Source organism: Pelophylax lessonae (genome assembly GCF_965119305.1).
Source record: "Pelophylax lessonae genome assembly, chromosome: 3".
Taxonomy (NCBI): Eukaryota; Metazoa; Chordata; class Amphibia; order Anura; family Ranidae; genus Pelophylax; species Pelophylax lessonae.
Window position 1 is genome coordinate 589,453,000 of NC_138770.1, and position 23,950 is coordinate 589,476,949.

The 23,950-nt window shown below is 42.3% G+C and overlaps 1 protein-coding gene across 4 annotated transcripts in view; it reads left to right on the forward strand.

Annotated features, from left to right (window-relative positions):
* Positions 1-23,950, forward strand: part of KIF16B (kinesin family member 16B) — a 613,875-nt gene that overhangs the window by 95,703 nt on the left and 494,222 nt on the right. For all 4 annotated transcript variants that reach the window (XM_082252310.1, XM_082252311.1, XM_082252312.1 and 1 more), the window contains exons 7-9: positions 4,269-4,411; positions 10,466-10,634; positions 12,309-12,440. In XM_082252310.1, coding sequence (XP_082108436.1) covers positions 4,269-4,411; positions 10,466-10,634; positions 12,309-12,440 — 444 coding nt within the window. The remainder of the gene's footprint in view (positions 1-4,268; positions 4,412-10,465; positions 10,635-12,308; positions 12,441-23,950) is intronic.

Consider the following 23,950-nt stretch of genomic DNA (forward strand, 5'->3'; position numbering starts at 1 on the left):
TCATAGTGGGCATCCCTGGGGTCATAGTGGGCATCCCTGGTGGATCTAGTGGCATCCCCCCCCGAGGGTCTGCACTGGTAATCAATGATCTGATTACCAGTGCCGACCCCCCCCCCCCTGTCAGGGGAGCCGCCGATCGGCGCTCCTTTGCTCGTGCCTGTCAGGCACGAACTAAGGAAAGCCGATCAACGGCTGTTCCTATTTACTATGTGACCAGCTGTGATTGGACACGGCTGATCACATGGTAAAGAGCCTCTGTCAGAGGCTCTTTACCGAGATCGGAGATGCAGGGTGTCAGACTGACACCTCGCATCACCGATCGCCGCTCTGCGCGCCCCCAGGGGGCGCCCAGAGCTGTGTTATCCTGCCGCCGTCATATGACGTCTGGTCAGGATAACACAACCACATTCCCGCCGTCATTTTGTAATAGGGCGGGCGGGAAGTGGTTAAATGAGCTGACCACTTGTTTCTGTCAGGCTCATAATAATTCCGATTTGGAAGATAGGGGATCCTAGTAATTGTAAGGATTTAGCCAAGATACACTTGCCAGCCATCAAAGCATCTGCCAGCAAAGAAATAAAATCTACTCAGTGGGTACCATGTCCCCAAAGCTACTTTAAATGCTAATAGTTCTTGTTTGTCTGGAGGTTTCACAACATGCTTCTCAGTATATTGGTTTCCCCAATTAATCTGCTACCTCAGGGTGGGTATAACAAAATGTATATTCAAAAACAGAAACTATACACATGGACAGTAACTTTGTTGCATGTATGTGACAACGTTGTCCACTTTGGTTTTAATTGTTGGTGTTTTCAGGTTATGGCCTGAAAGTTTTGAAGATTGGTCTCTTTTTTTCAATAAAGTAATTTTTCTAGTTAATTCATACCATTGTTGGTACTCCCTTTATACAACTCCTTCTCTGGGGTGACCTGTCCAGTTCCCCTTTGTATTTTTGCAGGTTTTTTATTAGTTGTGGAGGTACCCCATCCAATGGACGAATCGTTGTAAACCATAACTACTAAACATAGTCCCATAATTTTGGGTTTAGGCCACATTGTGTTTTTAGGTTTATGCATTATTGTAATGCATCTAAATACACAAATGAAATACTATAGAATTGTCCATCCAGTTCTGAGATTTACACAGCTTCATCACACAGCACATCCAATCAGTGGATAACACCACTTGTAGTTAAAGAATAGATCCAGGCATCAGCATGTTATACATAGTAGCAATGCATATGACATGCCAAGCCAATTCTGTTGTAAGCTGGAACTCACTGAAGCAGACACCACTACTCCAGTGATCTCCACTTGCTCCTGGGTCCTGCACCATTCGGCTGCTCCTCTGCATTGTGAGCACAGGAAGTTGGCTGCTTGGCACGGGTGCCATTCAGAGAATATTTAGCATTTTCTGAAGGAATGCAAGTGTTCTCTGATTGGATGAGGCGGAGTAGGGACTTTACACTCTCCACCTCATCCAATCAGAGAATGCTTGACATTTATTCAGAAAATGCAAACCATTCTCTGAATGGTGCCTGTGCTGAACGACTGACTCCCTGTGCTTACAATGCATCAGGCTGTCCCCTGAGCATGGGACCTGGAAGCTGGTGGAGATTACTCGGGTAGTAGAGCCCACTTTAGTGATTTCTAGCTGCATAGGCCAGGTATGGTGTATACATAGCTACATTAACCCAAGCTGGATCAATGTTACACAGTTACATAGTTAATCTGGTTGAAAAGACACCATCCAGTTCAACCAACAGAGAAAGGGAAAAAAACAACTATGTATACCATGCCGATGCCTAGATTTATTCTTTAAGAAATACAGTGGAGTTCTTACTCCACCCCTAACTTCTGATTGGACTGGCAAATAGCAGCTGCTGACTGATGAGCTCATCACTCTGCTCTCTCCTCCTTTTAAAGATGTGCCAACTCAAAAACTGAACTTGGATAATGATCATTTTCACAGTGAAAAATTATAATATGAGGAGGATAATGAAAAGGAGTGGCTCTGCTGCGTGATTATCTTCCACAGAACAGACACTTCCTGGAACACAAAATGACGTCAGCATGTAGCCCTGCCCTACACGTTTCGTCACACATGACGTCATATTATAAAGATGTTTCTTGCCAATACATATAGCACGCCTGTTTGGCTCCATCCTGTCTCTCCTTTTCCCAGTCTGAGTGTTGCTGTAGAGGAGCATGCTGTGCTGATACTATGTCAAATTCATGTACTAACATTTGTTTTAAAATAAATTGCATTTAAAAATATATATATATATATATTAATCAATACCTAGCTGTAATAATTTTGTGTTTTTTTTTTTAAATCCTATATGCAGTCCAGCTTTAAAACATCCAAATTACATTTGTAGTACGTTTCTCATGTTAAGAAACTTGCCCTGCTGTGTAATCAACATGCAGTTTGTGAACTTATGAACACATCCAGCACATTGGGCTTCTTCATTGTAGACTGTTGAACCCAGGCAAGAAGGCCACTTCCACTATCTTATTTTACAATCTCCTTTAGATATACCAACAGCTATTTAGGGTCAAGGACTGTCTGATTGGACATACATTTAATGGATGGTTTGGCTGGGCCCTCACACTATGTAGTTGGTAAATATACATACGTACAGGTACACATTACAGTTTACCTGCAGTTTACTATTATCTTTACAAAAGCAATGTACTTACCTTAACTGTTCAATCTGTATCCATTTGGGAAGGCCCCTGCACTACATCATTGGACTCCAAACCGTGGTACCTGACTAGACCTGACTTTTTGCTGCCTTTTTATCTGGCCATAGGAGATATAGTGCCTCTGATACAAGGCACTATATCTCCCACTGAATACCAACAGTGGGGCATATATCCTGCCACTGACACCTATTATTGGGGCATTATCCCTTCCATTGATACCAGTGATGGGGCACGGTTCCTCCTACTGATGCCGATGATGGGGCACTATTCCTCCTACTAATACCAATGATGGGGCACTATTCCTCCTACTAATACCGATGATGGGGCACTATTCCTCCTACTAATACCATTGATGGGACACTATTCCTCCCACTAATACCAATGATGGGGCACTATTCCTTTCACTAATACCAATGATGGGGCTCCATTCCTCCCACTAATACCAATGACGGGGCACTATTCCTTTCACTAATACCAATGATGGGGCACTATTCGTCCCACTAATACCAATGAGGGACACTATTCGTCCCACTAATACCAATGATGGGACACTATTCCTCCCACTGATAACAATAATGGGGCACGATTCCTTCTACTAATACCAATGATGGAGTGTGATTCCTCCCGCTAAATATCAATGATTCCTCCTAATAATACCAAAGATAGGGTACTATTCCTCCCAATAATACCAATGATGGGACACTATTCCTTTTACTAATACCAAAGATAGGGCACTATTCATCCCAATAATACCAATGATGGGCCACTATTCCTTCTACTAATACCAATGATGGGGCACTCCTATTGATAAAAGGCACTAGGTAATTGTTTCACTACCATTGACCACCAAGCTTGAGACATGGTTTTCTTCCACTGATGCCAGGAAATTTTCCACTGCCACTGGCACAATCCAGCCCCCCTAGATTCTGAAGGACAGTAAGCTGGCCCCTTTTTGTTTAAAAAGTTTGGGGACCCCTGCATTACACAACAGTTGGTAGCTCTAAGGGAGATTGTATAGGCATTTTGTAATGTAATGTGTGTGGTTAGCCTAAAGGAGATTGTACAATCAACTTATAATGCGTGTGGTGTGGCTTGTTCACACCAGTGTGTAAGCAAATAATGCACAATGCATTGAAGGGCTGTTTAGACAGCTGTTATTGGAAAATTTCATTTGCATTGATCAAGAGAACAAGAATGCAAGCCAGTTTTTTTTTTCCAATGTATCTATAGTGCAACACAGTGATTGGTTGGAAATGGCACCTGTTAAAAACAATGATTTTTATTTATTTTTTCTTCATGCCCATGCATTTTGCCTATGTTGGTCAATGAAACCTAGTGCGTGGCAATACAGTTGGTGTGAGTGAGCCATTTGGGGCAGCTTGTGTCCTTTGTGTGGCTCACTCGCAGTCATCTTTTGTCCTTGACAATTTGGTGGACAGTAGTCGAATACATATAAAATATGCCAGTCACACAATAGTTAGGCTCTGATTTAAAGCATAAACGTTACAGAATCGTGTAGATGTTGACTATTGCATTTTCCATTTCCTGTCATATTTGCAGACTTGTCAAAGCACTTAGTTCAGAATTACAGTGACGTGGAGGAGTTAATGGATGCCGGGAACATTAACAGGACCACAGCTGCCACCGGAATGAATGATGTGAGCAGTCGATCGCACGCCATCTTTACCATCAACTTCACTCAGGTAGGAGTCGCGCCTGACTGCCTCGATTTCTGCTAATAATTAGAATTGTTTATTCTGGTGCTAAGTCGTGTTCAGACATCAGAAACAGGAGTACAAGCACTTTTTAATGTTGAATACACTATGGGGGAATAGATTCTGAAAATTGTTCCCTAATGGTTCTCTGAAGTGATCTGAATCTTCCTTCCCCTTAAAGTAAGACTTTTTTTTTTTTTTTTTTTGTCAAAGCATGAACACTGAGACATCAGATTGGCCCAGAGCACTGCCCTTTCCTCTCCTAGTCTTGAGTGCTGCTGCACAGTGCCTGCATTTAAAGAGGTTGTAAACCTCCGATTTAAAAAAAAAACAAACACCTGAAAGAAAAACACATAATGAGCTAGTGTGCATCGCATACTAGCTCATTATGAAATACTTACCTAAGAACGAAGCCCCGCAGTGCCGACCGCTTACCTGTCCATGGGCGACATGTTTTGTCGCCCTTCTTCCAGGTTTGCAGCATCTGGCCATCTGATTGGCTGGAGCCGCGATGACGTCATTCCCGCGCATGCGCGCGGGAGCCGATGGTAACGGCACAGGGCTCTGAAGGAACAGCATGAGCGGCCGTTCTTTTCAGAGCGCATGCGCCAGTGAGGTCACTGGCTGCATGCAAAGTAAATATCTCCTAAACGGTACAAGTTTAGGAGATATTTACAGTACCTAATAGGTAAGCCTTAATATAGGTTTACCTACAGGTACAAGTTGTAGAGGAGGGTTTACTTCCTCTTTAACAATGCATTTTAATATTTTCAAATAATAAATACATGAAATATTTATTTTATTAAAACTTTTTTTTTTATAGTTCTTGATCAAATAGGCAAGAGTTTGGCCCCCTGTCAAGCTTTTATTGCTTTCTGTGTTCCTGGGGACTCTATGTAGGGAGTATTACTTAAACTGGTGCCCACAAAATCTGGTGCAGTCGTGCATAGTAGCCAATTGGCTTCTAACCTCAGCTGGTTCAATTAAGCTTTGGCAATAGGCCCCCGTTCACATTGGCGCCATTTGACTTGTCAAATCAAAGCCTATTGACGGCAAAGGCACTGTCCCAAACGGCACCGAGCCGATTTCCAAAAGTAGTTCCTGCACTACTTTTGGCGACTTCCGGGGCGATTTGAATGGACATTTGTGCATTAAGCTGCACAGATGTCTTTTGAAGTCGGACTAAAATGCGGCCTTGAAATCGTCCGAGTTCATCTGAATTAGCACGATTTCAAAGCCGCGTTCAGTGTGAACGAGGGCTAAAACCTGGAAGTTGATTGGTTCCTGTGCAGAAGTTCACCTGATTTTGTACTTTCCAGTTTTAGTAAATCAGCCTCAGTGTCTTTTTTTCAAATTGTATAACCAGGTAGCTTCTGTTAAAAAGAACCTTTTGTGTGGCGATTAGTAATCATAGGGGGATATTTACTGAAACCTGGTGCACACAGAATTTGGTGCAGATCTGCACATTAACCAATTAGCTAATAGGTTTTATTGGAAAAAAATTGAACAAGCTACTGCAAAGCTGCACCAGATTCTGAGTGTGCCAGTTTTCTGTAAATCTCCCCCTATGTGTCTGTTGATCACTGTCACCAAGACTGAAGGTGAGGGGGAATTTAATATTTTAGAGTTATCTAGATATAGGTTAGTTGTGGTCAACTTTCTGTGCAGCCCTGACTTCACCAAAGGGCCACATGTAATCTTTAATAATTGAATGTTACAGAAAGCCACGAGACACTGCAGCTATGCAACAAGGGACAGTTAGAGACTGCCAGCATGCTGTAGGACTTGTTGGAGAATGTGAATACACTAATGATAGTTGTAGGAACCCAAGGGACATGCCTCAGAAAGTTGTCAAAGACTGGAGACTTATTATATGAGACTGCTAGAGATCACTGCTATTTACAGAGCAATAGGAAGGACAGATTAATGTATGAAGGTTCCTCAAGGGCTGCGCTAAAAGTGCCAAAGGGCCACAGGTTGGGCACCAGGGACCACAACTGTTTTTCTATGACAACTGTATAGGAGAGATTGATAACATCTTCTAATTGTTAGGCTCTGTTCACACCTAGGAGGTTTAAATCGCAGACAGATTCACCACGATTCTGCCTGCCATTCCAGAATTGCGGCAAAAAGCAGAAAGTCTTTGCGATGCCATTATTTCTTAATAGCCATCTTTAATATTGATTGGACCTTGGGCAAACATTTTCTTGGGCCCCCCATACAATCCCTCCCCCCCACATCATTACGCAGGACTCCCTCCCCCATAATACCCCCATCATTACACGGGACTCTCATTCCCTATACTATCCCCATCAATACACGGGACCCCCATTCCCATACTACCCCTATAATTACACAGGACCCCCCCCCCCAATAATACCCCCATCATTACACAGTACCCCCTCCCCCATAATACCCCCATTATTACACAGGACCCCCCCCCAATACTACCCCCATTATTACACAGGACCCCCCTCCCCCATACTACCCCCATTATTACACAGGACCGCTCCCCCATACTGCTCCCATCATTACATGGGACACCCATTCCCTATACTATCCCCATCAATACACGGGACCCCGATTCCCATACTACCCCTATAATTACTCAGGACCCCCTCCCCTCCATACTACCCCCATCACTACACAGAACCTTCTCCCCCCCTACTACTCCCATTATTACACAGGACCCCTCCCCTCCATACTACCCCCATCACTACACAGAGCCTTCTCCCCCCTACTACTCCCATTATTACACAGGACCCCTCCCCCATACTACTACCATCATTACACAGCCCCCCCTCCATACTACCTTGGCACTCATGAACCGTTAGCCCGCTGCTGTTTCTGCAGAAAAGTGTGGAGAAGCAGGGAAGGCGGATATTGCTGAGGGTGGAGAGGAGGGTGGAAGGTAATTGTTGAGGGTGGAGAAGCTGGGAGGGGGTTAGTGCTGAGAGCGGAGAAACAGGGAGGAGGGTCATTGCTTAGGGTTAAAAACCGGGGGGGTTACAGCTGAGGGTGGAGAGGTGGGAGGAGGGTTATTGTTGTGGGTGGAGAAGCAGGGAGGGGGCTGTTTTTTGAGGGTGGAGAAGGAGGAAGGGGGGTTATTGTTGAGGGTATAGAAGCAAGGGGGGTTTTTTTTGTTAAGGGTGCAGAGTCAGGAGGGGGTTATTGTTGAGGGCGGTGAAGCAGGGAGGGGGGTTATTGTTGAGGGTAGAAAAGTGGGGATGGGGTTTTTGTTGGCGGTGGAGAAGCAGTGAGGGGGGGGGGGCTATTTTTGAAGGTGGAGAAGCAGGAAGGGGGGTTATTGTTGAGGGTAGAGAAGCATGGAGGGGGTTTATTGCTGAGAGCGGAGAGCAGGAACGGGCTTATTGTTGAGGGTGGAGAAGCGGGGAGGGAGGGGGGGGTTATTGTTGAGGGTGGAAAAGTGGGTCTAGGGTTATTGTTCAGGGTGGAGAAGCAGGGGAAGGGGGTTATTGTTGGGGGTGGAGAGGCAGGAAGGGGGTTTTTGTTAGAGGGGGGTAGGCAGGGAGAGGGGTTATTGTTGGGGGTGGAGGGGGAGAGGCAGGGAGGGTTATTGTTTGGGGGTGGGGGGAAGGGAGAGGAGTTTTTGTTGGGGAGGCAGGGAGAGGGGTTATTGTTAGGGGTAGAGAGGCAGGAAGAAGGGCTATTGTTGGGGGGGGGGGGGGGCGGGGGGAAGGTTTAGGCAGAGGGGTAATTGTTGGGGGTGGAGAGGCAGGGACAGGGTTTATTGGTTTATTGTTGGGGTGGAGAGGCAGTGAGGGGCAATCACTGCCCTGCACTACAACACCCAGATGCCCCCCACAAGATGTTCTGCAGCAGCAGCCAGTCACTGACAGACAGTCTACTCACTGCAGAACAAAGTCATCCAGCAGCCGCCCGCAGAGGAGGGATGGGAGGGTCGGAAAGCAGCACATTGCCGGGGGGAGAGAAGATATCAGCCATTAACCAGATATTGTGTTTTTTTTGGGCTTACCGTTTCCTCCGGCTCGTCTGAGAAACTATCCGAGGGTGCTGCCGGCTAGTCCCAGAGGCGATCAAAGAGTAGATGCTCTTTGATCGATTCTATGGCCGTGGAGGACAAAGATGACATCCTGACGCCACTTCCGGTTCAGGCTGGAAGTAAACATTCCTTTTTTTTTTTTAGCAAAAGATTGTTTTTTTTTTATCTTTTGCTTTTAAAGGTAAAGGAGAAATTTGGGATCTTATTGACTCCAAATCTCTCCATCGAGAGGACCTGCCATCCTTATTACTATTACAAGGGATGTTTACATTCCTTGTAATAGGAATAACAGTGATCAAAAAAATAAAAAAAAATAAAGGGACAGTGTAAAAAAATAAATAAATAAATAAAAAGCCAAAAGCGTTTAAAGCATCGCCTATGGATATTTTTAGTTACCGTAGTTTGTTGCCATTTCATGAGCGTGTGCAATTTTAAAGGGTGACCTGTTAAAGATCTATTTACTCGTTGTAACATTATCTTTTACATTGTACAAATAAACGGGGGTATATATTGTGCTCTTTTCTTTTTCTTTTTATTTTTTTTTTTAAATTAATTCATTAAAGTGTATTTCAATTTAAAAAAATGCATTTGCAAAACTGGTGTGCAAATACCATGTGACATAAAAAATTGCAACGGTCGCCTTTTTGTTCCCTGATAAAAAAAAAAAAAAAAAAAAGTATAATGTTTGGGGGTTATAAGTTATTTTCTAGCAAAAAATATTAATTTCAACTTGTAAACAGTGCCAGAAAAAGCCTGGTCTTAAAGTGGTCTTAATAAAAAAATAAATATAGTGTATACAATTGTGACACAAGTCATATTGTAATTTAATGTTATTAAAAATGACCTTTAATTTTCAATCTGCAGCGCTGTTTTTTCTGTGAAATGCAATACAATATGGCAACCTGGAGGCGTTCTGTACACAGAATGTGTACTGAGCGCTCCCCAGAAACATAATTTCCTGCTTGTGTGATTGGCTCACTGATTTTCCCAGAAGTCTGCACAAAGATAAAGTCAGATTTCTGGCATCCCCTGCAACAAAAATGTCATTTTTGGTGAGATACTCCCAATAGAAAATTACATCTAAAGGGATACAAAACCTGCCATTTTCCTCATATGCAGCTGATTGATAATTATAAAATCACTCCCATTAGATTCACTTTCCATATGGACACAGACAAACAAACAACTATTATTTTAGAATAACTACCCCCCCCCCCCCTCACTTGGCCTGATCACCAACATTCCCCAGCCCGCCTACCATGTCGTCCTCCTCCAGTCCCATCTCCTCCATCCCAGGAAAATGGGAACGGTTCTAGTAAATGCCACCCCTCCTGTCCAGGGGTGAACAACTGGAGAACATGGGAGGGCAGGGAATACAGCTGTGTGTGAGGGGCAGGATAGTGCCAGTATGCAAGGGAACTACAGAGCTTACAATTGAATGGCATTGCGAGTACAGGTGGCGACCCTAACCTGTTTGGGGCCCCTTCGGGACGCCCGGGCCCCCTACATGTATATGGGCTTTACCCCCCGATGGTGACCCTGCCCGTGGTGCGGTCGTTTCAAGGCTCCCTCCTCTCCCCTGCAGCCGCTGCTTGCTGACACAGGGGATCAGCACGTGGTCACATGACTGAACTGAAGCAGGCTGAAAATAGATAAGTATATACGTTTTTTTTACACAGGTTAGTCAGCATAGGTGTTAGGAGGGAAGAGGGAGCATTTTTAAGACTAGTTAGGATTTAGCTGGAACTCTACTAGAGGGGATAGCAGCAGCACTTATGATTCCTACCCTTTTCCCTTTGCAGCCCACAATTTATTCTCTAATTATAGGCACAGTTTAAGTTATGTTTTGCACATGTGACAGTTAGCAGAGCCTGCAGGATATGTTAATTTAATCAAGTGAAGTTCCCCTCAAACTAAAGTTATTGTCTTGTAATTTACCACTTTGTGTCACTTTTCCGCAACGGCAGTTTTATGCCAACCAGTTATTTTAATTTGTCTAATTTGTTGCTTTCCACCAGGCTAAATTTGATGCTGAAATGCCTTGTGAGACGGTAAGCAAGATTAATTTAGTGGATCTGGCTGGAAGTGAGAGAGCCGATGCTACTGGCGCAACCGGCGTGCGACTTAAAGAAGGAGGAAACATTAATAAATCTCTTGTAACTCTGGGAAATGTCATTTCTGCCTTAGGTATGCTGCTATGTTTTAAATTCTTAAAGGTACAGCCTCATTTTTTATCATGTTTTGTGCTACATCTATATTTAGGGTGTAACATGAAACATGGTTAGCATGCACAGCCCCAGACCCTGCTGCCCCCCCCCTCCTTTACAGAATCCTTTGTAAATTACTAAAGTACTTGCGTTTATGCGCATTCATACGCATTTGTGCATGTACGTGAGTAAAATCTGCAGAACTACGTGTGTAAATTCTGCAGCTGTTTTCTACTTTTTATGTTCACAACTAAACGCAGCGCACTAAACGCAGGTATTGACTCCTTGGATACTATAGTGCTGCGTATTTTAGATGCATGAACATCTAAACGCAGCATTTTTTTTCTGTCCGTGTCAATGAGAGCATACAATATGTTTTTAAATTTATGGCTGTAAGTTATTATATTTTGATAAGTAGGTGTTTAGATAGTTTGATAAATTGGTGTTATTAATGGATCCTCCTTGGTAGTGGTTTGGCATTTTTTGTTTTTGTTCCTTCCTTCAATTGAGACCACATGACCACTGTTTAAGCTATAGGCCAGCCATACACGGTTTGAATCATGGCCGGTTCAGCAGAAACCGGCCGAGATTCGAACTGTTAATGGGCAGGCTGAATATACCAAGTTAATCGATCGATCAACTTGGGTGCAACCAGCCTGCCGGATTCTCTTGGGATGATCGCTAGTGGCTGAGATAGCTGCTAGCAAAAATCACTGTCTTCTCCTAACAGGGACGGCTTTCCCTGCCCCCCCCCCCGGACAGACAATTGCTTTTGGCAGGAGGGATTCTCACATCAACACTGTCTGTGTTTATGGGGGAATCAAGCACATTTCTCTCCTTCAACCCATGGTTGTAGGGAAGAAATTTGCACCATGTATGGCCTGCCTTTGTTAGATGATGTACTGACTGAAGGAGCCCATAACAGTAGGCTATGCAGGACAGGTCAGTGTTATGCAAACATATACACTATATTGTCAAAAGTATTGGAACACCTGGCTCACCTGGCTTTACATGCACATGAACTTTAATGGCATCTCATTCTTAGTCCGTAGGGTTCATTACTGAGTTGGCCCACCCTATGCAGCTATAACAGCTTCAACTCTTCTGGGAAGGCTGTCCACAAGGTTTAGGAGTGTGTCTATGGGGATGTTTGACCATTCTTCCAGAAGCACATTGGTGAGGTCAGGCACTGATGTGGACAGCCTTCCCAGAAGAGTTGAAGCTGTTATTGCTACAAAGGGTGGGCCAACTCAGTAATGAACCCTACGGACTAAGAATGAGATGCCATTAAAGTTCATGTGGGTTTAAAGGCAGACGTCCCAATACTTTTGACAATATAGTGTACAATGTATAGCTTTAGAGCTGTGGGGGTGGGTGGGGTGGGGGAGGGTGTACAATTGGATAGTCAACCTTGCAGACCTCGACAGGTCCACTTTCAAGCTGACATGACTTCCCGCAGTTCCATTTCACTGTTTTTGTTTCGCTCAGTGTTTTGTAGCTTTGACATATAATATACTGTACCTTGCTGTGGTCCATTTAAAAGTTAAAATTATGTTGTCGACTTTATGACTGTAAAAATGCAGAGAATATCCCAGGGGGAAAAGTGATGCCTATTCCTTCAAATGATTTTCTCCTTTTTCCTCTTTGTTCTCAGCTGATTTATCTCAGGACGCAACCAACCATCTTGCAAAGAAAAAGCAAGTGTTCGTGCCTTACCGGGATTCTGTTCTGACTTGGCTGTTAAAAGATAGCCTGGGAGGAAACGCTAAAACTATAATGATTGCCAGTAAGATTTTAGTACTCCTCTATTTTTAATCACTGCTTTTTATGCTTAGCTGTACTGTGCCACTCTGTATTTCTCTATTTAAAGATGCTGAAAATATTTAAAGAAAAAGCTTCAGACAAAGTTGGACAATTAAAGGGCAGCTTTAAAAAAGGCCTAGATGCATTTGTAAATGCACAAAATACAAGTGTATATTCCTATTTAAAGGTAATAAAGACAGGGGTTGTTGATCCAGGAAATATCCGTTTGCCTCTCTGGGAATTGGGAAGGGATTTTTTCCCCCACTTTAGCATGTTGGATCATACTTTTATTGGGGTTTTTATTTATTGGGCGTGTGCGTGTGTCTTTTTTTTTTTTTTTGAGCTAGATGGACCAGTGTCCTTCTTTTTTTTTTTTTGGCTGGCTGGTACAGTGCCTGTGGCTGGCAGGTACAGGGCCTGTGGGTGGGTGGCTGGCTGGCTGGCTCTCTGGTACAGTGCCTGTGGCTGGCTGGCTGGTACAGTGCCTGTGGCTGGCAGGTACAGTGCCTGTGGCTGGCTGGTACAGGGCCTGTGGGTGGCTGGCTGGTACAGGGCCTGTGGGTTGCTGGCTGGCTAATACTGTGCCTGTGGCTAGCTGGCTGATACAGTGCCTGTGGCTAGCTGGCTGGTACAGGGCCTGTGGATGTGGGTGCCTGGCTGGCACCTGTCTGCTGTGGGTGGGTGTATGGCTATGATACACTCCCGCGAGACTAGTCCCAACCCCAGATGAGGCTGTCCAAGGCAAGGGAGGCGGCCTAAGATGGCAGAATGACGTTGCACAAATATCGGCAATATCGACCAGTTCTGGGGCCGATAGTGATATATCGGGGAAAGTGCATATCAGCCCCCGATATATTGGCCTTGCCGATAATCGGTCTATCCCTAGTTATAACCCTCCCTTGCTTTATCCAAAATTAAAAAAAAATTTGCATATAGTTCCACTTTAACTGAACAAGCTGAAGTTAGAAGTTGATTGGTTACTATGCACAGCTGCACCTGGTTCTCTGTGCACGAGTTTTAGTAAATCTCTTCCATGTATCGGTGTAGAATCTTAGCCTTTTCTTTGTGGTTAATCCTTTTTTCTGTCATTGCCATCCAAGCTTCAGTATATAATTGCTCTATCCCATAGAAAGTGACACCATTCTTCAGATAATGCTGCCATACACGGCTCGAATTTAAAAATTCGCACCTTCGGTAACCCTGTTGGCACCATCCGGCTCCACAAAAGTTGATTTCCCGAAGGAGTTGGTGAATTGTGCTATGTCAAATCAGAGGCATGCACTGTTCGGTGAAGGAAATTATCCCCAATTAGACACAGATGGCAAAAAAAAAAAAAAAAAAAAATCTGAAGGGTTATATCCCTATAAATTGCCAATAGTTCTACTTTAAAAATATGTTTAATGATTTATAATTAATGGATTAAAAATGTCTTCTTTGTATTTAAATGGAGTTCAATTTTAGATCTGTAAAATAGGAAACAAAAATTCTAACCATCAAAGTAATCAGTCGAATAGGTCAAACCAAACTCAAAAAAATTTACTTGTAGTTATGGACAATATCTAGAAGTGTTGATTGTGCCTAAGAAATTCCATAAATGTCACACCTCTTGTCTACAAAATGAGTAGTGCACTTCCTGGTATATGTGTGCCTAGGCATTCCTTATAGCTGTATATCCGCTGTATGTGAGATTTGTGGCATTGCTGCCTCTCACAGCTAGTCTCAGGAGATTTGGAGTAAGATATAATCATGACATGGCTGTGCTGCTTACTGTTCTCCTTGCTGGAGGCTCTGACATAAGGAAGCAAAACCCTGCCTTTACCAAAATGGCCACCTCCACATAGGGTCACAGTGCAGAACATGGCATAGTAAATCAGAAATGAAGACAATATTAGCTGCAGGAAGACCACAAGTAATACGGGTGAATAATCCTTTGCACTCTTCCTGCCTCTTTTTGTGCACCGCTTCCAGAGTTCATTTCCTCTTTAACCACTTCCCCCAAATGGGCGTATCTGTACGTCCTTGGGGTACAATAATAATACCTGGATAATGTCTGCACCTACAAGCATCATCCCGGTATCGTTTTTTGCAGCCAGCAATTCTCTACAATGCAGAAGTGATCTAATTAGCCACTCGATCATTTCTGTGGGTGGTAGAAGGGGATCCCACCCCCTCCCACCGCCGACTTTCCCAAGCTCTCCGGTCCCATCCGGAGGCGGCGATGGCTGCCTGGTACAGAGAGAAAGGAACTGACATTCTCATCCCACCGTGTTTACGCGCAAATGCAAACGCATACGTTACTCCCGCACGCATATGTAAATGGTGATCGCACCACACATATGAGGTATTGTTGTGAACGTCCGAGCGAGAGCAAAAATTCTAGCACCAGACCTCCTGTGCAACTGTAAACTGGTAACCTGTAAAGGCGTTTAAAGTGCCGCCTATGTAGAATTTTAAGCACCGTAGTTTGCTGCCATCCCACGTGCAAATGCAATTTTAAAGCGTGACATGTTGGGTATCTATTTACTCGGTGTAACATCATATTTTACATTGTACAAAAAAATCTGGCTAACCTTACTGTTTTTTTTTTTTTTTTAAGTCCGTGAAATTGTTAGTTTTTGAAAAAAAATTGTGTTTTAAAAACCGCTGCGCAAATACCATGTAACATTAACATAACAAAATGCAACACACACAATTTTATTTTTATTCTATAGGGTCTCTGCTAAAAAAATAAATATATATATATATATATATATATATATATATATATATATATAATATATTTTACATGTAGGAGCGAAATGTGTGAAAAGGCTTGGGAAGGAGGTGGTTAAATTCACCTCCTTGCCTTTTGGAAATCAGATTATAGCCAGAAAAATAGACCATAAATTACTACGAGGTGGAAAAAAAAAAAAATCTGTTTGCAAATTAGCTAAGGGATACGGTTTGTTGCATGCAGTTGGAAACATATGTGGAGACCACACACCGCTATCCACAACACTCTGCAATTGTAATTCCCATCCCTTCAGAAAGGCACCAGGGTGAATGACAGGCATATACAGACCAGTGGGATCTGTACGGAGGAAGGGGCGAGCTGCTCTGTCAGTTTATAGCAAGCAAAAGTACAACATGGAGGGAATGTTTACTACAGATACATCAAAAGCAGACCTATTCGCCAGCATCCACTTTTATAAGTTGGCAAATGAAGACTGAATTTAAAGGGGACATCTAATGGATTTGTGCATAATGTATTTTTAATGGTTAGGACTTAAATATTTATTTTGGGTAAATATAATACATCATGTTGCTTTGTATTTTTCAAGCCAGCAGTTAAAGCCTAGGCTCCTTATCACATATGCATCTCTATCTTTCTTAGTCTGCTGACAAATATCCTTTGTTTGCTTCGTATTCCATTTCTTATTTTTTTTTTTTTACTGCTAGCACGGCTCGCAAACTAATGATCAGGAACCATGATCTTCCCCTCTCTATCCCCCACCTCCTTCTTTTCTCTCTTCAAAGCTAGAAGTGTGTGTATGTGTGTATGTATGTATGTGTATATATATATATATATATATATATACACACACACACAGGGACTGCAGAATTATTAGGCAAATTAGTATTTTGACCACATCATCCTCTTTATGCATGTTGTCTTACTCCAAGCTGTATAGGCTTGAAAGCCTACTACCAATTAAGCATATTAGGTGATGTGCATCTCTGTAATGAGAAGGGGTGTGGTCTAATGACATCAACACCCTATATCAGGTGTGCATAATTATTAGGCAACTTCCTTTCCTTGGGCAAAATGGGTCAAAAGAAGGACTTGACAGGCTCAGAAAAGTCAAAAATTGTGAGATATCTTGCAGAGGGATGCAGCACTCTTAAAATTGCTAAGCTTCTGAAGCGTGATCATCGAACAATCAAGCATTTCATTCAAAATAGTCAACAGGGTTGCAAGAAGCGTGTGGAAAAACCAAGGCGCAAAATAACAGCCCATGAACTGAGAAAAGTCAAGCGTGCAGCTGCCAAGATGCCACTTGCCACCAGTTTGGCCATATTGCAGAGCTGCAACATCACTGGAGTGCCCAAAAGCACAAGGTGTGCAATACTCAGAGACATGGCCAAGGTAAGAAAGGCTGAAAGACGACCACCACTGAACAAGACACACAAGCTGAAACGTCAAGACTGGGCCAAGAAATATCTCAAGACTGATTTTTCAAAGGTTGGTATGGACTGATGAAATGAGAGTGAGTCTTGATGGGCCAGATGGATGGGCCCGTGGCTGGATTGGTAAAGGGCAGAGAGCTCCAGTCCGACTCAGACGCCAGCAAGGTGGAGGTGGAGTACTGATTTGGGCTGGTTGGAGTACTGGTTTGGGCTGGTATCATCAAAGATGAGCTTGTGGGGCCTTTTCGGGTTGAGGATGGAGTCAAGCTCAACTCCCAGTCCTACTGCCAGTTTCTGGAAGACACCTTCTTCAAGCAGTGGTACAGGAAGAAGTCTGCATCCTTCAAGAAAAACATGATTTTCATGCAGGACAATGCTCCATCACACGCGTCCAAGTACTCCACAGCGTGGCTGGCAAGAAAGGGTATAAAAGAAGAAAAGCTAATGACATGGCCTCCTTGTTCACCTGATCTGAACCCCATTGAGAACCTGTGGTCCATCATCAAATGTGAGATTTACAAGGAGGGAAAACAGTACACCTCTCTGAACAGTGTCTGGGAGGCTGTGGTTGCTGCTGCACGCAATGTTGATGGTGAACAGATCAAAACACTGACAGAATCCATGGATGGCAGGCTTTTGAGTGTCCTTGCAAAGAAAGGTGGCTATATTGGTCACTGATTTGTTTTTGTTTTGTTTTTGAATGTCAGAAATGTATATTTGTGAATGTTGAGATGTTATATTGGTTTCACTGGTAAAAAAAAATAATTTAAATGGGTATACAGGTACTGTATATTTGATTTTTGTTAAGTTGCCTAATAATTATGCACAGTAATAGTCACCTGCACACACAGATATCCCCCTAAAATAGCTAAAACTAAAAACTACTTCCAAAAATAGTCAACTTTGATATTAATGAGTTTTTTGGGTTCATTGAGAACATGGTTGTTCAATAATAAAATTAATCCTCAAAAATACTCATTTGCCTAATAATTCTGCACTCCCTGTATATATAATTTTTTTTACACACAGATATATATGTGTGTGTGTGTGTGTGTGTGTATATCTATGTACATGTGTGTGTGTATGTGTGTATATGTTTGTGTGTGTGTGTGTGTGTATGTATATATGTATGTATGTATGTATGTATGTGTATATATATATATATATATATGTGTGTGTGTGTGTGTGTTTGTATATGTATATACAATAGATATAAAAGTCTACACACCCCTGTTTAAAATGTCAGGCTTCTATGATGTAAAGATATGAGACAAAGATAAATAATCTCAGAACTTTTTTTCCACCTTTTAATGTGCCCTTTAAACTGTACAACTCAGTTGAACAACCAATTTAAATTTGTTTGTTCGTTTGCTTGGAGGGAAGTAAAAATAAAAAAACAAAATAATATGGTTGCATAATAAGTGTGCACACCCTTAAACCAATACTTTGTTGAAGCACCTTTTGATTTTATTACAGCACTCAGTCTTTTTTGGTATGAGTCTATCAGCATGGCACCTCTTGACTTGGCATCATTTGCTCACTTTTCTTTGCAAAAACACTCTACATCTGTCCGATTGAGAGGGCATCTCCTGTGCTCAGCCTTCTTCAGATCACCCCACTGATTTTCAATTGGATTCCGGTTTGGCCTCTTCCAAAACGTTCATCTTCTGATAAAGCCATTCCTTTGTTGATTTGGATGTATGCTTTGGGTTGTTGTCATGTCAAAAGATGGAAGTTCTTCTTCAGGTTTGGCTTTCTAGGAGAAGCCTGGGTGATTTGTGCCAATGTTGACTGGCATTTGGAACTGTTCATAATTTCCTCTACCTTGACTAAGGTCCATGCTGCCACCACCATGCTTCACTGTGGGTATGGTATGGTGCTCTTTTGGGGTTAGTGCAGTGTTGTTTTTGCGCCAAACATATCTTTTGGAATTATGGCCAAAAAATTCAACCTTGATTTCATGAGACCATAACACGTTTTCCCACATGCTTTTGGGAGACTAAAGATGTTTTTGCAAAATTTAGCAAGGCTTGAATGTTTTCTTCATAATAAACGGCTTCCATCTTGCCACTCTACCCCATAGCCCAGATATATGAAGAATAGGGAGATTGTTGTCACATGTACCAAACAATATTGTTTCTGAACATGTATTGTTTCTGAAGGCCTCTTGGCAGACTTCCTGACCAGTTTTCTTCTCATCTTGTCATCAACATTGGAGGAATGTCCAGTTCTTTGTAATGTCACTGTTGTGCAATATTTCTCCACTTGATGATGACTGTCTTCACTGTGTTCCATAGTACAGTGTTTTTCAACCTTTTTTCACCCAAGGCACACTTTAAAATCTGGAAGAATCTCAAGGCACACCAACCAAAAATGCAGCCTGGACTGGACGGAACAACATGACGTCGCTCTGGCCCTCCAAGGCCATAGAGGCTATTAAAGAGGATATACTCTTTCATCGCCCCCTGGGACTAGCCGGCTGCACTATTGGATTGCTTCTCGGGTGAGCCGGTGGGAGGGAGGTACATCCCCTCCCGCTGCTTCTGAAAGCATTCCAGTGGCTCATGTGCTGCTTGGAACCCTTTCATTAGAAAGCCAGCCGTGGGCTGTAAAAAACAATACTGAGGTTATGGCTGATATCTTCAGCCATAACCCCGATAAACCATTTCAGAGCCAGAACGTATATTTAACTATGACTCGCTGCAGTGCAGGTGTAGCGCAGGGTACCTGCACTTTTCATGTGCGTTACCTGCCGTTTCTCATCAACTTCTATTATGTCCTACATTTTCTGAAAGCACACCAAAAACGAGGGACATAATAGAAGTCTATAGGAAACTGCAGGTAATGCACATGAAAACCGCGGGTACCCTGCACTACAATTGCACTGTGGCCAAACTGCAGCAGAGCAATGTGCAAGCGGAAGACAAAATAAAAAAAAGTGCAGTTACCATTAGAGAAATATAGTTACTATTACCAATAATAATAATAATAATAACCAACATATCTTATGTATATTTATATTGCATTAAAAAAAAAACAATCACCATGCCTGCAATTATACCTAAAACAAAAACATGCAGGTAAATTACAGGTACAATTGCTGTACCTCATGGAGCTCAGAGGAGCTCATATGCAGCCACTGAAAAGCCTCTTCCCTGTTCTTCCTCCTCTCCTCATGCTCTGCTTCACCTCCCCTCGGGGAAAAGCGCGCCAGCCAGCGTCTCCTGGGACCTGCGTCTCGCACATCCCAGAAAGTTGTGCATACGCTTGACCCGCCCCTAGCAACCGATGACCTCATCGATTGGCAAGATGCGATCGGACGGTCCGCACAGCTTTCCAAATGCCTGTGGCAGCGGGAAGTGAGCTTTAGACAGCGGACCAGAACCGCTGTAACAACAAGGCTTAACTGAGTGGCCAACACAGTTTGTAGATCAGATGGGGTAATTTTGCCATGGCACACCTGGGGACTCTTCACGGCACACAGGTTGAAAAACGCTGCCATAGTATATCACATGCCTTGGAAATTCTTTCGTACCCTTCTCCTGACTGATATCTTTTAACAATGAGATCCCTCTGATGCTTTGGAAGCTCTATGCAGACCATGGCTTATGCTGTAGGATACAACTAAGAAAATGTTAGGAAAGACCTACTAGAACAGAACTTTTATTTGGGGTTAATCAGGCACTTTAAATGATGGCAGGTGTGTACTGACTCCAATTTAACATGAGTTTGAATGTGATTGCTTAATTCTGAACACAGCTACATCCCCATTTATAAGAGGGTGTGCACACTTATGCAACAACATTACTTTATTTTTTCTTCCCCCCTAAAAGATCTAAGTTTGTTTTTCAATTGAGTTGCACAGTAAATAGGTCACATTAAAGATGGAAAAAAAAGTTCTGAAATTATTTATCTTTGTCTAATTTTTTTACGTCACAGAAACTTGACATTTTAACAAGGGTGTGTAGACTTTTTATATCCACTCCATGTGTGTGTGTGTAATATATATGTATGTGTGTATGTGTATATATATATATATATATATATATATATATATATATATATATATATATATATATATATATATATATATATATATATATATATATATATATAATACATATACATACACATACACACAACAGGTAAAATAAGTATTGAACACGTCACCACTTTTCCAGGTAATTCTATTTCTAAAGGTGCTATTGACATGACAATTTCACCACATGTCAGTAACAACCCATGCAATCCATACATTCAAAGAAACCAAAACCAAATAAGTTCAGAAATTGTGTAATAAAATGGAATGACACAGGGAAAAATTATTAAACACCCGAACTGAAATGTATTTAATACTTCGTACAAAATCCTTTGTTGGTAATGACAGCTTGACGACGTTGCCACTTGTATGGAGAAACTAGTCACATGCATTGCTCAGGTATGATTTTGGCCCATTCTTCCACATAACCAGCCTTCAAATCCTGAAGGATTTCTGTGTGTGTATTTGTATATATATATATGTATATATATGTGTGTGTGTGTGTATATGTATATGTATGTATATATATATATATATATATATATATATATATATATATATATATATATATATATATATATATATATATATGCTGCTCAGAGTATAGCATCAAGTCAGGTAAACTCCTGGGATTTTGATGTGGTAAGTTAAGTAGCAGAGGGGGGTTGTTAATCAGTTTCAGCTGCTTTGGTGTTAATGAAATGAACAACATGTGCACTAGATGGGCAACAATATGATGACCTCCCAAACAGGAGTGGTTTTCCAGGTGGGGGCCACTGACATTTTTTTTCCCTACTTATCTTTTCTAACAGTTTTTTTCACTAGTTTTGTATTTGACTAGGGTCAGTGTCACTACAGGTAGAATGAGGGGAAACCTGGACCCTATATAGGTTGCACAGGCAGTCCAACTCCTCCAGGGTGGCACATCAATAAGTGCCATTGCCAGAAGGTTTGCTGTGTCTCCCAGCACAGTCTCAAGAGCATGGTGGAGATTCCAGGAGACAGGCAGTTACACTAGGAGAGCTGGACAGGGCTGTAGAAGGTTTTTAACCCATCAGCAGGACCGGTATCTGCTCCTTTGTGCGAGGAGGAACAGTATGAGCACTGCAAAATGACCTCCAGCAGGCCAGTGGTGTAAATGTGTGACCAAACAATCAAAAACTGACTTTATGAGAGTGGCCTGAGGGGCCAACGTCCTCTAGTGGGCTCTGTGCTCACTGCATGATACCGTGGAGCACGATTGGCATTTGCCATTGAACACCAGTATTGGCAGGTCTGCCACTGGCACCCTGTGCTTTTCTCGGATGAGAGCAGGTTCACCCTGACCACACGTGACAGACATGAAAGGGTCTGGAGAGGCCTCGGAGAACATTATGCTGCCTGTAACATCGTTCAGCATGACCAGTTTGGTGGTGGATCAGTGATGGTCTGGAGAGGCCTATCCATGGAGGGACGCACAGACCTCGACAGGCTAGACAATGGCACCCTGACTGCCATTAGGTATTGGGATGAAATCCTTGGACCCATTGTTAGACCCTACACTGGTGCAGTGAGTCCTAGGTTCCTCCTGGTGCGCGCTAATGCCGGTCTCATGTGGCGGGAGTATGCAGCCAGTTCCTGGAGGATAAAGGAATTGATATCATTAAATGGCCCTCACACTCGCCCAACCTAAATCAAATAGAACGCCTCTGGGACATTATGTTTCGGTCCAACTGACGCCGCAAGGTTGCACCTTAGTCTGTTCAGGAGCTCAGTGATGCCCTGGTCCAGGTCTGGGAGGAAATACCCCAGGACACCATCCGTAGTCTCATTAGGAGCATGCCCTGACGTTGTCAGGCATGCATACAAGCACGTTGGGGTCATACAAACTACTGAGTACCATTTTGAGTTGCAGCAATGAAATTTCAGCAAAATGGACTAGCCTGCTGCATCATTTTTTCACTTTGATTTTCGGCATGTCTTTGAATTCAGCCTTCTGTAGGTTGATCATTTTATTTCCATCAAAAGATGTGGCATCTTTTCCTTCCTAACACATTACAAAGTCCCTATCAGTATAGATACACAGCATGATATTTGTCCCCATTTAGATCTAATGTGTTTTCAATGTGATCCTTGAATTTTTTTGAGGTGTGTGTATACAGTATCTCACAAAAGTGAGTGCACCCCTCACATTTTTGTAAATATGTTATTATATCTTTATATGTGACAGCACTGAAGAAATTACACTTTGCTACAATGTAAAGTAGTGAGTGTACAGCTTGTATAACAGTGTAAATTTTCTGTCCCCTTTTTTTGCCAGCGGTTTAGACATTAAAGGCTGTGTGTTGAGTTATTTTGAGGGGGACAGCAAATTTATACTGGTATACAAGCTGTACACTCACTACTTTACATTGTAGCAGTGTCACTTCTTCAGTGTTGTCACATGAAAATATATAATATATTTACAAACATGTGAGGGATGTACTCACTTTTGTGAGATAGTGTGTGTGTGTGTATATGTATATGTGTGTATATATATATATATATATATATATATATATATATATATATATATATATATATATACACACACACCCAGTGTTTACGTGTAAATATATATGCTGTATATTTGTGTGTGTGTGTATATGTATGCATGTGTATGTGTGTGTGTATATGTGATATATATATATATATATATATGTGTGTGTGTATGTGTAAATATAGATATTATAATCTATATTTGAGATTTTTAGTGGGCTTCACTTAGTCAGACAGCTTCTATTTAAGTGATTTCTGGATTCAACAGGTCTGGCAGTAATCAGGCCTGGGTGTAGCAAGTGAAATAACTCACCTTTCCAAAAAAATGTGGTTAATCACAGTTCATTCATGATTTAGCAAAAAAAAAAAAAAGGGGGGGGGGGGGGAGGATGCGTAAAAAAAAAAAAAAAAAAATTTGTAACGTGTCAAATACTTTTTCACAGCACTGTATGAACAAAGATCCACATATCTTTCCCCGCCTGCCTTTCATGGTGAAAGATTACCCTATCTCAGGCCACCCTAAGCTTTGCCAGATATAGGGTATGCTCCGGTTCTTTACGAAAGCTAAGCTCAATGTAAGCAGCTAAAAACACCTAAAAACATGTATGTCAACAATCTTAAAGTGGAACTAAACCTACTGATTCAACTGTTTCCAAAACCGTTACATTCAAGGCACAGCATGAATGATAAGTGTCACAGTGGCTTGTGTGTTAAACCAAACTCTCAAGCCATCAAATGGCTAGTGCCTTAATACACAGAGGCTAAGATGG